General features: G+C 34.9%; 1 protein-coding gene across 1 annotated transcript in view; it reads right to left on the bottom strand.

Annotated features, from left to right (window-relative positions):
* sned1 (sushi, nidogen and EGF-like domains 1) overlaps nt 1-18,939 on the bottom strand; it is a 47,535-nt gene that overhangs the window by 10,290 nt on the left and 18,306 nt on the right. The window contains 10 exon segments of the mRNA XM_051111475.1: nt 223-510; nt 2,713-2,829; nt 3,164-3,277; nt 5,676-5,789; nt 5,917-6,030; nt 10,055-10,228; nt 12,964-13,107; nt 17,412-17,528; nt 17,697-17,816; nt 18,149-18,280. Coding sequence (XP_050967432.1) covers nt 223-510; nt 2,713-2,829; nt 3,164-3,277; nt 5,676-5,789; nt 5,917-6,030; nt 10,055-10,228; nt 12,964-13,107; nt 17,412-17,528; nt 17,697-17,816; nt 18,149-18,280 — 1,434 coding nt within the window.

The following is an 18,939-nucleotide window of genomic DNA, read 5'->3' as shown; positions in this document are numbered from 1 at the left end:
AATACTCCACATGTACATGTTAGTTCAGCTTCATTTTCGTGTAAAAATTGAGAAAAAACAAATCACATTGAAAAATCATACAAATAACATTCATATTTAAGGGCCAAAACAAATAAGCATGAAAAGAAACATATATTTAAATCCAGCTGTCACATTGTGCTAAGGAAACAGGATGTGACATAATCACCATGTAGGTACAGAAGAAAAAGTGGGAGCTCTCACTAGTGCGGATGAGAGCAAAAGCCGGCTGGCTTATGTCATTGCTGTTGGTGTTGCGTTTGACGGAGAAGGTGGAGATGTTGTAAAGCTGTCCGGGGTTCAGGCCCTGCAGTACATAGGTAGAATGCTGCTTCTCTAGGAAGTCTGTCTTCCTCGGTCCACGACCAATAGGAGCAAAGGCGACAGCAAAGCCGCTAATTAAATTCTGAGTGGCATCTGACTGATCCCAGCGCAACTCGACTTCATTTTCTTCTACCCGCAACACATGTAGGCCAGATGGAGGCAACAGGTCTGGGAACAGTGAAAGTATTATAAATAATGCAAATACCCTCTAAACCAGTGGTTCTTAAAGAGATAGTTCACCTAAAATGAAAAGTCTGTCATTAATTTCTCACCCTAATGTCGTTCCAAACCTGTAAACCTTTGTTCATCTTCGAAACACAAATTAAGATATTTTTGATAAATTCTGAGAGCTTTCTGACCTTGCACAGACAGCAATGCAACTACCACGTTCAAGGTCCAGAAAGGTGGTAAGGACATCATTAAAATAATCTATGTTACATCAGTGGGTTAACCTTACTCTTATGAAGCTACAAGAATACTTTTAATGTGCAAAGAAAACAAAAACAACGCCTTTACTCAAGTTTCTTTTCTTCCGTGTCAGTATTCAAGGCATGTTTAAAAGAGTACACATTGCATGCATGTGGTGCTGCTGACAAGAACCCAGATGAGCTGCATCTTGTTTGAATGCACACACATGGTCAGGGTACCTTTGTGAACGTGTGAGTCAGAAAAGTTAGAACACTCTCGGATTTCATCAAAATATCTTAATTTGTGTTTGGAAGATGAACGAAAGTGTTACAGGTTTAGAACGACATGATTGTGAGTAATTAATGACAGAATTTACATTTTTTGGGTGAACTATCCCTTAACTAGTGGGCTGTGGAAAAACAAGCATTTATTTTATTTAAAAACACTAAAATAAACATATCTTTTTTAATTTACACCCTTTTTTCTTTAAAGTATGAGGTAGCTTAAGTTACAAAAAGATATTTCTAGATAAATTGCCCATGGTGTTTTAAGAGTTTATGAAAGAATTTATATTTTTCTAGCTGTGTATAGCTATAAAAAAGTAGATATAGTGAGTAAAATAAATGAATAAATAACTTGAACAATAAATCACCAATACCTGGAAACATCATGTAAATTCACTGGTTAAATAAGTTGGATCCCTGAAAAACTACTGTAATTCAGAAACTTTTTTTTTTAAATGATATTAATTATATTTAATTTTTTTAATTCATTTAAATTATACACTCTTAAGAAACCTATTAGCCTATATGGGGAATTAACCCTTGAAATGAAAAAGGTTAAAGTTCATTTCCAGAACAAAAATGTACAGATTATTCACTCACCCCCTTGTCATCCAAGATGTTTGTGTCTTTTTTTCTTCAGTCGTAATGAAATTATGTTTTTTGAGGAAAACATTTGAGGATTTCTCTCCATATAGTGGACTTCTATGGTGCCCCCGAGGTTGAACATCCAAAATGCAGTTTAAATGCAGCTTCAAAGGGCTCTAAATGATCCCAGCTGAGGAAGAAGGGTCTTGTCTAGCAAAATGATCGGTTATTTTCTAAAAAAAAAAAAAAAAAGACAATTTATATACTATTTAACTGCAAATGCTCATCTTGTCTAGCTCCGCGTGAACTCTGTGTATTCCGGTTCAAGACAGTTAGGGTATGTTGCAAAATTCCCGTCTCATTTTCTCCTCCAACTTCAAAATCATCCTACATCGCTGTAGAAGTACCGACCCAGTGTTTACAAGGTGAATGTGCAAAGAAGATCAAACGCCCTTTACAAAAAAAGGTCATGTAGGACGATTTTGAAATTGGAGAAGAAAATGAGATGGGAGTTTTTTGACATACCCTAACTATATTGACCCGGAATGCACAGAGTTTACGCAGAGCTAGACAAGATGAGCATTTGAGGTTAAAAAGTATATAAACTGTTTTGTTGTTTTTTTTTTCAGAAAATAACCAGTTGTTTCACTAGATGAGACCTTCTTCCATGGCTGGCATAATTTTCCTCAAATGTTTTCTTCAAAAAACATAATTTCTTTACGACTGAAGAAAGAAAGACATGAACATATTAGATGACAAGGGGGTGCATAAATGATCTGTAAATTTTGGAAGTAAACTTCTCCTTTAAAAACAACTGCTCTAAAATACGATTGGAAAATAAATTTGTTATGAACACAATGCATACATACCAAAGAATGGATATATTTTAAGTTTGTATTAAGTAACAAACTTCCCATATCTCTGAATAATTAATAACTTCCCTGGAAGCAATTTAGCAAATTATGTTGCCAGTAAAAACACAAACTCTGAATTCCATTCTATCTTAATATCTAGTTTCTTTCTAAATAGCCTCCACTTAAATAAAATGAATGGATATGGGTTGATTTTGAATAATGGAAGATCAGGAGCTGACCTCTCTCACAGTCTCTCCCTGTGTGGCCCACCCTGCAGGCGCAGCTGTAGTTTCCCCTTCTATCACTCCAACAGACGCCTCGGTTCCCGCACGGCTGCAGTACGCATGGGTTCTCCACTAGACGGCAACAGAGGACCAATTGAGACTTTACATTTAAAACACCCTTTCTGACAAAGGTGCAGAGCTAATGTAACAACCCTAGACTTCCAGAACACAGATTTCACTGACAGTTTTGATTTTATTCACACCTAGAAAAATACTTTTGTGTGTTTGTGAGGATTTTAATAATTCAGATCAATGTAACAGCAGAAAGCAGACTGTTTTTGTCATAGGCAACTTTTTTCTCTCATAGTTCCCTCAGTGTCACAATTTTGATACTTCTTATTTATTCTTTCATTTGTGATGTATTGGGCACTTTTTCAGGTGTAATATTTAATAATGGTCAACATACATGTCTGGCAGCGGTCTCCAACATAACCCTCTTTACACACACACAGGTGGTTCCTCCTGTAGCCCCGGCATACACCTCCGTTCAAGCAAGGATTTGGCTCACATCCATCCTGTTCTGCAAAACAAAAACACATCTGTATCATAAGATGGAAAATCCTTCACTCTGAAAGGTGGGATGCTTGTAGGTGATAAAGTAGGTGTGAAGTGTTTTGTGTATCAAATCAGATTTACTGTAAGTCAGAATCAAGGGGTAAGCGGATTATACAGAATGACAAAAACAGTTGTAGATGCAAGCTGGAAAATGAGTTGGGAATCAAGGCTCAACAAAAACAGGTTTGTTTTTCTTTCTATAGTTACCATAATGTAGCACATCTTTATGTAGGTTATTGAGTTTATTGCTATATAAGCTACAAGCATAATTTTATGTTTGCAAAAGCCCTATGTTTTCTGGTAGATGCTTCATACTGTAATACCACCCTAAGGATGCAAAATAACTGTCTATAAAAAGCATAGTTTTGATGTTTTACAAAGTCACAGATAGTTTAATTGGATTTTTTGACACTGATCAACAGACAAATATTCTTTAATGTCAAAATCAAAACTATTTTCTACAGATTCGTTATTATGGTTATTATACACAAACTAATGTTTTGCACAAGTGTTTGAGTTTAGCAGATGCACCTTTGGCAGCAATAACAGATTTGAGTCTGTGTGAATAACATTAGATTTGCACATCTGGACACTGCAGTTTTTCCCCATTCAGGTTACATGGAGACTGAGTGTACGGCCTTTTTCCAAGCCAACCCGGTAGGTGTCTTGCAGACTCCATCAGGTTTTCCTTCTTGATTTCTCAGTATTTTGCTGCATTCATTTGATCTTTTACTTTTATCAAGGGTTTTTAGGCATTCTGCAGAGATTGATCTCGACAATGTTTCACACAAATTAGGGAAGATGTGTTTCTGATTATACACACTGTGAACTTAGCCAAAAAACAAAACAAAACTCAGTTTTGGTCTCATCAGACCTTGGAACCTTCTAGGTGGTGGAAGTCTTCCACATGCCTTCTAGAAGACTGTAGCTGAGCTGTTCTATGACATTTTAAATACCTGCTTCTCTTTGCCATTCACCCTCAGAAGCATTCGGGCAACAGTTATCTGCACAGCCTTGATAATTTTTGGTTTTCCAAATCTTGTATCATCATCAGAATTGCCAGTGGCCTCCTGCACAAATCTTCCCTATGCATTTTTACCACTCAGTTTTAAAGACATAGATCATCTGTGCCATGGTGGCTTGGATATATTTTACATTTGACAAAGTCACTTGGAGCTGCCTGGAATGTTTTTTTTTTTTTTTTTTCACCTAAATGTAAGTTCTTCCATAACATTGACTCACCAGAAACTGGACATTTCAGAAAGAAGTGTATTTATATTACAATCAAATGAAACCCCTTAGCTAAACTAAATTAATCTTAATTGGGCCATTCATGTCACTTTTAAACCAACTGGCTGCCTCAATGATTTAGTTAATATTAAATGGCTGTCAAACTTCTGAGAACAATTCTGCTTGACTTTTTTGTATTCAAGACCACAGTATGGAAGCCTGTTTCCACCACTGAGTAAAAAATAAAAAAATAAAAAGGCAGTTGCAAGTTTTCATTTCACAATTCTGACTTTTTTCTCAGAATTGTAAGATACAAACTCGCAATTGCGAGTTATAAAGTCAGAATTGCACAATAAAAACTCACAATTCTAACTTTTTCTCTTGCAATTCTGAATTTATTTCTGAGAAATGAGTTTATATCTCACAATTCTGACTTTTTTCTCACAGTTCTGAGTTCATATTTTCTGACTTTTTTCTCAGAATTGCATGATAAAAACTCAAAATTGATAATTGAGTTATAAAGTCAGAATAGTGGGATATATATTAGCAATTGCGAGAAATCAAATCGGAATTGCGAGATAAAACCCTGTTATTCTGACTTTTTTCTCTTGCAATTCAGATTTTTTTCTTGCAACTGCAAGTTTGTATCTCGCAATTCTGCATTTTTTTTTTTTTGCAGTTCTGAGATATAAACTCACTATTGTGTGTGACAGACCATTTCTGAGAGGGGAAAAAAGACTCACATGTTCTCAAAATAGAAAGTCTTTATATCTTACAATTCTGGCTCACAATTTTGTGTTGTAAAGTCAGAATTGCGAGATATAAACTTTTAATCAAATTTATATCTCGCAATTCTGACTTTATTTCTCAGAATTGCAAGTTTATATTTGGCAGTTCTGAGGTTTCTTCTCGCAATTGCAAGTTTATATCACACAATTCAGAATTGTGAGATAGAAAGTCGCAATTACCTTTTTTTTATTGGGGTTAAAAACGGGCTTCCATATTATCACGTTTTTAAAAAGTCTTTTTCTGTTGATCAGTGGGGGAAAAGCCAAATTAAGTCCACTGTGATTCAAGGCTGTAAACAACAAAACACAAGTCCATAGTAGTTAACATATTCCTGGCGATGTTACCTATCTCACAGTCCTGTCCGGCATAGCCCTGCTGGCAGTGACAGAAGTAAGAGCCAGGCTGGTCCTCACATGTACCTCCGTGCTTACATGGCTCGGAAAGGCATTCGTCAATATCTGTCAAAACATTCGGAGAAATCTGAACTCAAGCCAGGTTTTACAGAATGATGTGTCAAAATATCTAATATCAAAATATCAATATGACATAAGATAAAGAATAAGCAAGAAATATGCAGTGTATTACCTGTTTGACAGCGCTGGCCGCTAAAACCATCTTCACATTCACACAGGTAGGAGGCTACCCGATCACGACACGTTCCCCCATTCATACATGGCTGAGATAAACACTCATTTATCTCTGGGGGAAAAACAGGGATAATGAGAGTCATTCTTTTTTTGTTTTTTGAAAACTAGTAAAATTCAGCACTTGTCACTTTCACTTTTTGGAGTCATCCAGTCAATGGTGGAGGAGGCAGGACAAATACTACACGGACTAACTATTACCCTACTTGTATAATGACTGTACAAGAATGGCAAGTTAATAATATTGTCTGTTACTGCATTTTTATATTCAGTAATATTCTAAAAAATTAGATACTAGTAACACGTTACTGCCGTGGATATTCCAAATCATAGCAAACAAAGTGTCTCAGCTGGAAAAACACTGCCACCGAAGCATTCTCAAGTGCCACCAGCTGGCCGCTGAGAAGGAAGTCCAGAAGATTCCACAGCATTCCTGGACATGTAACTTAGGCCTAGTCAATATGAACATTTTATAAACTGTGTTTTTCCTCCTTCGTTTAAATAAAATTTCATCCACATAAAAAAATTAAAGCACATGCTCATATGTAAGCCTGGACCAAGTCATAAGGGTTACTTTTTTGAAATTGACATACACAGTGTTGGGGGTAATGCATTACAAGTAATGCGAGTTACGTAATATTATTACTTTTTCCAAGTAACTCATTACTTTTTAATTGACAAGAAAATATCTGAGTTACTTTTTTCAAATAAGTAACGTCAGTTACACTGTAAAAAATAAAAAACACAATTTGTTGAGTCAGCTTAAAATAATTTGTTACCCTGCTGCCTTAAAATTTTAAGTTCAGTCAACTAAAATAAGTTTAGTCAACTTGAAATGTTAAGTTGTACTAAGTAACAACTTAGATATTTGTGTTTGCTAAACTTAACAGATGGGTAAGTAACCCAGCTGCCTTAAAATTGTTATCTTAAAAAGTTGATTCAAATCAAATATCTAAGTTGTCACTTAGTATAATTTAACATTTCAAGATGAATAAACTGTTTTTGAGTTGACTGAACTTAAAATTTTAAGGCAGCCAGGTTACAAATTATTTTAAGTTGACTCAACAAATGGTTTTTTACAGTGTACTTTCCCCCCATTTATTGAATAAAAGCTCTCCTGTCCCCATGTTGAGAGAAATCGGGAGTAAGATGTTAGTTCTAGAATAAATGTGAACATGCATTAATTCATCTCACTCACAAAAAACAGATTCAGTATTCCTCAAAATCAATAAAAACAGTGAAATTCAACACAGAATATTACGCAAACCTGCAATAATTAAATATGTTAAACAATACAAATATCCTTTATGCATTTAATCCCATTTGATTAACCGATGCCGACCTTCGATGATCCAAATTATTACTACAAATTAAACACAAATTATTACTGAAGAGTTGACTTTTTTTTCTTCTGCGGTCTACTGTACAGACTTGAATTTACTTGCGTGACTTTTGGTGTGAAAAGGCTTTTACATTTGCCAAAAATATAACTTTTTATAATAAAAACAAAGAAGCAAGTCCTGCCCAGATTTAAAAAGTAACGCAAAGGTAAAGTAACGCATTACTTTCCATAAAAAGTAACTAAGTAACGTAATTAGTTACTTTTTTAGGGAGTAACTCAATATTGTAATGCATTACTTTTAAAAGTAACTTTCCCCAACACTGTACACTGTGTGCAGAATTATTAGGCATGTTGATATTCTGGTCATATTTTTTTTCCAAACACATTTTACCAATTCCAAACCACATCAGTCTTAATAACTACTGTTAATTTTGTATTTAATCATTTATATGTGATAGATGTTTGTCCATGAAGGCTGGAAGTGAAAAACTCCTTATATTCAGGTGTGCATAATTATTAGGCATGTTTTCTTTTACAGATAAAATGAGCCAAAAAAAGATATTTAACCCAGACTGAAAAGTCCAAATTATTAAATGCCCATGAGAAGAATGCAATACTAATGCATTACAAGAATTTGCAAAGTTAAGGCTTGACCATTGGACAGCGAAATGCTTGTTGAGTCTGCATGGTCAGAAAAAACAAGTGGAGAAGAAAAGATGCATGTTAACTGCAAAAGAATTAGGAATTAAGGTGAAGAATTAGGTGTGACACCATCAGAACCGTTTAGTCTCCAGCGCCACCGTTTTCACTATTTTAACTGCAACCTACCTGGAGTCTTCAGAAGTGCAATGTGTCAGGTTCTCACAGACTTTGTTGGTAAAAAATCCTAAAAATTGCCCCTGACTTAATAAGAATAACAAGCTGACGTGTTGTGAAATACATGAAGACAGTTTTTTTTTTTTTTTTTTTTTTTTTTTTTTTTTTATAGGCTTTATAGACAGATAAGTTGAGAGTGACTCTTGAAGGACAAGCATCACGTTCTCTTGTACCTCTGATTCAAGAATTTATCTTCCAAAATCTGGCAGTACATTTTGGGAGTTCATGTTTAGTCTCCTATCCTGAAAAGTCTGACTTGCAGAGATGGACTAAAATGAACTCCCAAAACTTACTGCCAGATTTTGGAAGATAAATTCTTGAATCAGAGGTACAAGAGAACGTGATGCTTATCCTTCAAGAGTCACTCTCAACTTATCTGTCTATAAAGCCTATAAAAACAGTCTTCATGTATTTCACAACATGTCAGCTTGTTATTCTTATTGTCAGGGGCATTTTTTTAGGATTTTTTACCAAGCAAAGTCTCTGAGAACCTGACACATTGCACTTCTGAAGACTCCAGGTAGGTTGCAGTTCTGGAAAATGGTGGCGCTGGAGACTAAACGGTTCCTGATGGTGTCACACCTAATTCTTCACCTTAATTCCTAATTCTTTTGCAGTTAACATGCATCTTTTCTTCTCCACCTGTTTTTTCTGACCATGCAGATTCAACAAGCATTTTGCTGTCCAATGGTCAAGCCTTAACTTTGCAAATTCTTGTAATGCATTAGTACTGCATTCTACTCATGGGCATTTAATAATTTGGACTTTTCAGTCTGGGTTAAATATCTTTTTTGGCTCATTTTATCTGTAAAAGAAAACATGCCTAATAATTATGCACACCTGAATATAAGGAGTTTTTCACTTCCAGCCTTCATGGACAATTATATATCACACATAAATGATTAAATACAAAATTAACAGTAGTTATTAAGACTGATGTGGTTTGAAATTGGTAAAATGTGTTTGGAAAAAAAATATGATCAGATTATCAACATGCCTAATAATTCTGCACACAGTGGTATATACATCATATGAAAGATGAATAAATAAGCTTTCCATTGATTATTCCATATTTGGCAGAGATACAACTATTTGAAAATCTGGAATGTGAGTTTGCAAAAAAATAAAACATTTAGAAAATCATCTTTAAAGCTGTCCAAATAAAGTTTTTAGCAATGCATATTACTAATCAAAACTAACATTTTGATAGATTTACGGTAGGAAATTTACTAAATATCTTCATGGAACATGATCTTTACTTAATATCCTAATGATTTTTTGGCATAAAAGAAAAATCATTCATTTTGACCCATATAATGTATTTTTGGCTATTGCAAAATATACCCGTGCAACTTAAGACTGGTATTGTGGTCCAGGGTCACATATTTACACAAGTTTCATGAATAATACCATAGCAGAAACACAAATCTGCATGCAAGTCCATTAATAACATTTCTCAAGATGAACAGAAATCCAGGTATTTGGATTTCTCCTTGTCTCTCACTGTGTACTTGGCCTGTTTATTTCATGTGATACAAATGATGTAGTAGCTCATGTTGCCAGAGCAGCATCATGCTTTATGTCCCACAGGGAGACCGCAGAATTGTTTTGTGTTTAAGAACTCTGAACTGTATACCAAGGCCTGACTACTTTCTGTTAGCACCCTGACTCGCTATACAAACTTTATGTTAGTTTCACATTACAATTTGTTTTAGAGTGTTTCTACTCGTTTGACATTTTGTAGGCTCATCAGCTCGTCTTCCCAGCATTCCAAACCAACCAACCATTTTGGAATGTTGGTTTCAGGGCGGGACGGTCTTGAGCAAACTTTGAACAACAAGGGTTTTGAATCTCCACTAACCTTCACAGACGGGAGGCTGGCTCCAGGACCCCTGGCTGCTACAGATGCTCTGGGTGGCCCTGGGAAGGGGAGTGTAGCCTGGGTGGCATGCATACAGAGCCATGGAGCCTGGGGTAGTGGAGGAATACTGCACCTCTGCATGCTTGACTTTCACAGGGAGGCCACAGTCCAGACCTGCAGTGTACACAAACGGTGTACATGAAAGTCAGTTTCAAAATTCCAGTATTGTTTTATATAGTTTACAGTGAATCAGGTTTGTTATAAATAATTATAATAAATTGTTGGCAATGAGTTAGGTTTGTTAAACAAATATAAGATTTACAATAATTACATCACAATATATTATGACAAATAATAAAATGATAAAATATAAATTCATTTTACAATGTATAAGCTATTTGCTATAAAAAAAAAACTAAATACATAGAAAGAGGAAACATAATTCTAACCGAGAAAAAATCATAATGACATTTATAGAATAAACTATGGAAGCCCATGATTTTTCTCACAATTGCGAGTTTATATCATGCAGTTCTGAACTTATAACACGCAACTGGGAGTTATAAAGTTATAAACTTATAAATTGTGATATGACTTTTTTCTCACAATTGCGTGATATAAAATGTTACGAGTTATAAAGTCAGAAATAAAGTCAGAATTCCTATATTCTCTTAACTCACAAAAAGTTTATATCTCGCAGTTGTGAGTTTTTTTCCGATTTGCGAGTTTATATTTCACAAGTTTGACTTTATAGCATGCTATTGGAGTTATAAAGCCAGAACTGTGAGATATAAACTCACAATTCTGACTTTTTTTCCTCAGAATTGTGAGTTTATATCTCGCAATTTTGACTTTTTTCTTAGATTTGCGAGTTTATATCTCTCAATTCTGACTTCATAATACGCAACTAGGAGTTAAGTCAGAATTGTGAGATATAAACTTGCAGTTCTAAGAACATATCAGTCTTTTTTTTCTCCTCAGAATTGGACTTCATAACTTGCGATTGTGAGATATAGTCAGAATTGCAAGATACAAACTCACAATTCTGACTTTTTTCTCAGAATTGCATGATATAAACTTGCAGTTGCAAGTTATAAAGTCAGAATTGCAATATAAACTCACAATTCCTACTTTTCTCAGAATTGAGTTTATATCATGCAATTCTGACTTCATGACTCACAATTGCAAGTTTTGTCACAAAACTGACTTTATTTCTCAGAATTGTGAATTTATATCTCACAATTCTGAGAAATAAAGTCAGTTTTGTGACAAAACTTGCAATTGTGAGTCATGAAGTCAGAATTGCATGATACAAGTTTTAAAGGCAGAATTGAGAGACAAACTCACATTACTCAGAAATACAGTCAGAATTGCAACATAAACTCACAATTCTGAGTTTATATCTCGCAATTCTGACTTTATAAAAATGCAACTGGGAGTTATAAAGTCAAAATAGTGTGATATAAACTCGCAATTGCGAGTTAGTCAGAATTGCAATATAAACACAATTCTGACTTTATAACACGCAACTGGGAGTTATAAAGTCAGAATTATGATATAAACTCGCAGTTGCGAATTATAAATTCTGAAATTTTTCTTAGAATTGCTAGTTTATATTTTGCAATTTTGACTTCATAACATGCAATTGGGAGTTAAGTCAGAATTGTGAGATAAATTTGCAATTCTGAGAAATTAAGTCAGAATTGCATGATATAAACTCGCAATTGTCAGTTATAAAGTTAGAATTGTCATTTTCTCAGAACTGCGTGATATAAACTCGTAGTTGCGAGTTTTAAAGTCAGAATTGTAAGACAAACTCGCATTACTGAGAAGTAAAGTCAGAATTGCAATACAGACTTTTTTTCTCAGAATTGCAAGTTTATATCTCACAATTATGACTTCATAACACGCAACTGGGAGTTACAAAGTCAGAATTGTGTTATATAAACTCACAATTCTGACTTTTTTTCTCAGATTTGTGAGTTAACATTTCGCAATTGTGACTTCATAACACGCAATTGGGAGAATTGTGCGATATAAACTTGCAATTCTGAGAACATATCAGTCTTTTTTTCTGCTCAGAACTGTACTTTATAACTTGCAATCGAGCTTGCAACTTGCATTTGCGAGAAAAAATGTTGGCTTAATTTCTCGCGATTGTGAGTTTATATCATGCAATTCTAAAAAAAAGTCAGAATTGCAAGATAAAAAGTCGCAATAACTCCTGTTATTTTTTATTCGGTCACGGAAACGGGCTTCTATAATAAACGCAGTGACAAAGCCCTACTCTGCAAAAAAAGAATGTCAGAAACACTATAAAACAAAATGAGCAGTGGCAGCAACAGATATTTGTTTCTTCCTACAAAATAAATTATTGCATTTCCCGAAAACATAAAGAACCAACCGGTTTCACTTTACCTAATACACATGGCCACATTTACAGCCACGAGCAGATTCATAAATAGAGAGAAGCTGTAAAAACATCCTTTTTGTGAAATGCTTTAGGTGACAAGGGGATGGTATTTCATCCTATCATGGAACAGCAGGACACAAATTTAACCGCACCTTGTGGAAAACCTTGTAGGATCAACAGTAACACGGAGGCCTGTAACAGCAGAGTTATAACCCCTGTTAAGGGAGAGAGTATCAAATGCACTGAGGACTTTATCCAGCTTCATCTCTGGGGAGGTGACACACAACCCAACTTTACTGCAGGAACTGGCACCTGCTGCTTCGTCCTGGCATCATCTGAATGAAGATAGACGACTGCTGTTCTCCTCCTAACATGCATATCAGTTACACCTAAATGAATGAATAGTGACTACCGCAAAGAGCTGTGTGAGCTCCTGATTCCTGTCGTGTTGGCAAACAGCTCAGTGTGCTTCAGACGTAAAACAGAGTTTGATTACCCTCCAAAGCCGGACTGGATCCTCTGTTGATCTCGCAGTGTCTTCCTACGAAGGATGGGGAGCACTCACATTTGTATTTACCAATGTAGTGGAAACATGTTCCGCCATTCAGACAGGGACTGGAAGCACACGGATCTGGCTTTCCTAAACATAAAACATCAGATATTTTAAAACAGTCTTGGACAGTTGTTGTACACATGTGCATATAGTGTGCGCTTTCATATTTATTTGAGAAAGAAAGCATGGCCATGTGTGCGTCAAAACGAGGTCAACATGTGTGAGAAATCATTGATCATTACAGTAGCACTGAGAAAGAGAAACAGCTTTTCATGCATGTGCCAGGGCAAGTTGTTTTTCCTACATGTGAGGAATCCAAGTGTTGAACAAACTCCAGCAAATTGGATCATTACACAAGGCCAAACAGTTGCACAACTCTAATGTGGGACAAAGTTGGGATAATGAAAATCCAGAGATGAAAAGCATCTTGGCTTTGAAGAGCTTTTTTCTTTGTGCAGTTTTATGGCACCGTGTGTGTGCGGAAATGCCATTTTCCAAACATGAAGAAAAGTAGATTACACTCTTATTCCATTTGACCAGAAAAGAGGAGAGGAAGGGTGACTGAGAACTGTAACATCCCCTGGGTGCTCACTTCTGGCTGGGAATTTAACGTCGCACACTTAAGGCCCTTTCATGGCAAACACGACACAAAAAGCTAAGCGAATCTCAGACCAGGCTGAAGAAAACACAAATTCATGCTCCTACAGTAGAAGGTGCAACATGAACGTATACATTTTACTAAAAAAACTATAATTTTGCAAACCTGGCTTTTTCTTATGCTTTTGTTATAGTAAAAGAAAACTTCAGTTGAATTGCTACTATTTTCATTTTTTGACAAATCTTGTTTTCACTCAGTAAGAGGATAATATAAAATATAAAACGGCAAACAACAAACTTGCAGCACCAATTTGAGCTATTAGCACTACTTAAAGGAAGCCAAAAATGAAAATTCTGTCATTATTTACTCATCCTCATGTCTTTCCAAACCCATAAGACCTTTGTTCATCTTCGGAACACTAATTAAGATGGACTATTTCAATTAAGTTTTTACTACCTTTCTGGGCCCTGTGAATGTTTCAGATGCATTGCAGTTTATGCAGGATCAGAAAGCTCTCAGATTTCATAAGAAATATCTTAATTTGTGTTCTGAGGATGAGTGAAGGTCTTATGGGTTTGGAAAGACATGTGGGTGAGAATTAATGTCAAAATTTTTATTTTTGGTGAACTATGCCTTTAATGCTCTGATATTGCTTTTGCAGTGGTGTTGGACACTTCAAACAAAAATCTGGAACGTGTCACCATTGGACAAAGAAAAATTCATTGATAGGGCTGCCACTAATGGCTATTTTTATACTGATTAATCTAAATGACTAATGTTCCCCGTACCCCATAAAAAAAATTTCAAATTTATTTAGGTGAAAAATTGTAAATACACAGTATTTCTGAAAACAAAAAGAAATAAAAAAATACATTAATCTTTTTTTTATTTATTTTTAATTTTTTTTTTATAAAATCAATTAAGTGGTGCCGCTTTTGATTGTTACAATTTTATGGAAGCATTAAAATGGAATCCAGAAAAGTAATGGAAAACAAAGAATTTGGTAAAAACAGTAAAACTCAACTAAAACAAAACTTCAAACTGCCCTATAAAATGGATTTCATAGAGCCCTATAATTATAAATAATAAAAAGACATGTAAGTGAGCAGTAGCTTTTAAAATTACTTAAAATCATAAATAATAGCTAGAGCTAATGTAAATTACGCATTACAACAAAGGCCTGCAGAGGGCGCCAACGGTCTGACGATTGTTTTTACACTTTACCGCATGATCTAATCGTTGTTGAATATTGATTAAACATCATTTAATTCAAATGTTCACTTAATCTTTAATATGTAGCTATTTCTTTGTGACAGAACTGCCATAGCCACTGTAATGTAATGAATATGTGAACATCAAAACGTGTAAACTCAAAGTGAGGGGTTGAGCTTTTATTTTGAAATTGCGATGAACAGTTAGCATATTGAGATATTGATGTATTCTCCTGAGTTTGCGTAGGTTGATGGAATGGCACCTGTTGTGTTCCCAGATAAACTTTATAATAAACCTATACTCACAGCAACATGCAGAGATGGAGTTTTGAGACGCTCCACACATGTAAATGATAACAGTTTGTGTAGCAGCATTTACTCTTACTGGAACAGCTCTGAGATGCATATACGTAACCTACACATAAATTAAACCTGCATCGCATATATTTATTTAACTTAATTATATCATTTGTGAATTCACAATTATGCTTAATTATGATTTTTAAATGGGTTTATTATATTATGCAGCCTTAGGAAACAGTCTAATAATGCGTTTAATGGATTCTCATCCATGAAATGCACCACTTCTGGTATTTTGCCGGTTATTCGACGCGGGCAAAATTAAATCGCGATTAAAAAAAAAAAAATAGAATAGTCCACTAGAATCGCGACAGCCCTATCACTGAAAAAAAGAAATTAATGAAATAAACAAAATGCTTTGTTGGCAGGCAAATAATGCGTTTAATGGATTCTCATCCTTGAAATGCGCCACTTCTGGTATTTTGCCGGTTTTTCGACGCGGGCAAAATTAAATCGCGATTAAAAAAATATATATATAGAATAGTCGACTAGAATCGACGAATCGCAACAGCCCTATCATTGAAAAAAAGAAATTAATGAAATAAATAAACAAAATGCTTTGTCGGCAGGCAAATAATGCGTTTAATGGATTCTCGTCCGTGAAATGCGCCACTTCTGGTATTTTGCCGGTTTTTCGACGCGGGCAAAATTAAATCGTGATTAAAAAAAAAAAAAAAATAGAATAGTCGACTAGAATCGACGAATCGCAACAGCCCTATCATTGAAAAAAATAAATTAATGAAATAAATAAACAAAATGCTTTGTCGGCAGGCAAATAATGCGTTTAATGGATTCTCATCCGTGAAATGCGCCACTTCTGGTATTTTGCCGGTTTTTCGACAAAATTAAATCAATAATAAAAAAAATAAAAAAATCGGGCAAAATTAAATCGTGATTAAAAAAAAAAAAAAAATAGAATAGTCGACTAGAATCGACGAATCGCAACAGCCCTATCATTGAAAAAAATAAATTAATGAAATAAATAAACAAAATGCTTTGTCGGCAGGCAAATAATGCGTTTAATGGATTCTCATCCGTGAAATGCGCCACTTCCGGTATTTTGCCAGTTATTCGACGTGGGCAAAATTAAATCGCAATAAAAAAAAAAAAAAAAAATCGAATAGTTGACAAGAATCGACGAATCGCGACAGCCCTATCATTGAAAAAAAGAAATTAATTAAATAAACAAAATGCTTTGTCGGCAGGCAAATAATGCGTTTAATGGATTCTCATCCGTGAAATGCGCCACTTCTGGTATTTTGCCGGTTATTCGACGCGGGCAAAATTAAATCGCGATTAAAAAAAAAAAAAAAATAGAATAGTCGACTAGAATCGACGAATCGCGACAGCCCTATCATTGAAAAAAGAAATTAATGAAATAAATAAACAAAATGCTTTGTCGGCAGGCAAATAATGCGTTTAATGGATTCTCATCCGTGAAATGCGCCACTTCTGGTATTTTGCCAGTTATTCGAAAAATTAAATCGCAATTAAAAAAAAAAAAAAAAATCGAACAGTCGACTAGAATCGACGAATCGCGAAAGCCCTATCATTGAAAAAAAGAAATTAATTAAATAAATAAACAAAATGCTTTGTCGGCAGGCAAATAATGCGTTTAATGGATTCTCATCCGTGAAATGCGCCACTTCCGGTATTTTGCCAGTTATTCGACGTGGGCAAAATTAAATCGCAATAAAAAAAAAAAAAAAAAATCGAATAGTTGACAAGAATCGACGAATCGCGACAGCCCTATCATTGAAAAAAAGAAATTAATTAAATAAACAAAATGCTTTGTCGGCAGGCAAATAATGCGTTTAATGGATTCTCGTCCGTGAAATGCGCCACTTCTGGTATTTTGCCGGTTATTCGACGCGGGCAAAATTAAACCGCAATTAAAAAAAAAAAAAAAAAAAAATCGAACAGTCGACTAGAATCGACGAATCGCGACAGCCCTATCATTGAAAAAAAGAAATTAATTAAATAAATAAACAAAATGCTTTGTTGGCAGGCAAATGTTTAACTATTATGAACAGCTCAATACAAATATGTGGTTCCTGTTCAAAATGTTTTCATTTTACATGTTTGGTATAAAAAAGCCTTTACGCTTATCAAACTACTAATAAAACTCTTTAAACAACATAATCAAAATTTAATTCACACATTTATATGCACACCAGAAAACCACTTATTGCAAGAAAATTGTCTTGACACTAAACACTTACCCACTTCACAGTGTTTCCCTGTGAAACGGTAGGGACAGACACATCGGTAGCTGTCAGCTTCTTCTTTACAAGAGCCTCCATTACGACAGGGACTAGAGGCACAGATACTTAATCTGACTGAGGAAAAAAAGAAAAAATGCTGCATGTACCGGCAAGTAGACAAAATGACGAATATGTGGTGCATTAAACAATATGATGCACAATGATTGAACTTCTGATGATGTGGCTACCTTTTAATATGTAACCAAGGACAAAATGTGAACATAGATAACATATGTAACATACCTCTTTCGCAATGCTTGCCTCTGTAGCCATGCTTACACTCACAAATATAGCCTCCGTCTCTCTCATAGCAGTACCCTCCATTCTGACACGGTGAGGAATCGCAGGCCGATCGGGGCTGTACTGAAAAACACACACACCAGCTTCACCACGTTCCTTCACAGCAGGTGATTGCTTTTTAACGCTCACTAGTAACTTTTATTTGCGTGTGTTGGAATGATTTCATTTAAATGCACACCACAGCATAGATCCTCTGTGTATTTCAATAGCCAAGTTGAAACATTACCTTCACATTATGTCAACATGCAAATCAATCTTTCTTTTCTCATTTACTCAGTATAACGGCTTAGTTGCTTTGGGGACCTTTGCCACCGTAACGGCCTGGCACAGTATTTATTCATTTGTCATGGAGACCATGCTTCGCACATGGCTTCAAGGCTCTCCAGGGCTCTTACCATATGGGTAGAAGTCCTTGTGATCAAAGTCAACACCAGTTTGGCAGGTGCAGAGGTATGTGCCGCCATACTCTAAGCACGGACCTCCATCCGGACATGGTCGGTTGTTACTACAGGGTGTTTGTGTTACCTCTAAGGAGTAATAAAAAAAAATTCAGAAATTAATTGTTATACAAATATGTGTGCAGTACTAATACTTTAGGAATACTTTTGTTGAATAAAATGTTGCATCTTTAGATGGATACAGTTGTCAAAAGTCAGTGTTTTTTCATCATCAGGCCAAACACTTATATGTCATGTTATATATTACATGTCAACTGAACACAAGTAATTGACAAGTGACATAACAGAGCAGATTAATTCTGGTATGAAACAAACAAAAAATTCTGTTATGAAAAAAAAAACTTAGTAATATTTTCATAATTTCGACATTATGAAATGTTTTGAGAATAAAGTCGAAATATTTTGAGAATGAAGTTGATATTACGAGAATAAAGTCGAAATTTCGAAAATAAATTCGAAATGTTTACTCTTGTAACTTTATTCTTGGAATTTTGACATTATTCTCAAAATATTTTGACTTTATTTTCGAAGCATTTTGAATTATTCTTGTAATTTCAACTTTATTCTTGAAACATTTCAGCTTTGTTCTCGTAACTTTTGACTTTATTCTTAAAATGTTTTGACTTTATTCTCGAAACATTTCGACTTTATTCTCAAAACATTTAGAATTATTCTCGTAATTTCGACTTTATTCTCAAAACACTTCAACTTTATTCTTGTAATTTTTT

The sequence above is a fragment of the Labeo rohita genome, chromosome 6, assembly GCF_022985175.1.
Source record: "Labeo rohita strain BAU-BD-2019 chromosome 6, IGBB_LRoh.1.0, whole genome shotgun sequence".
NCBI lineage: Eukaryota > Metazoa > Chordata > Actinopteri > Cypriniformes > Cyprinidae > Labeo > Labeo rohita.
This window is presented reverse-complemented; position numbering and strand designations above follow the sequence as displayed.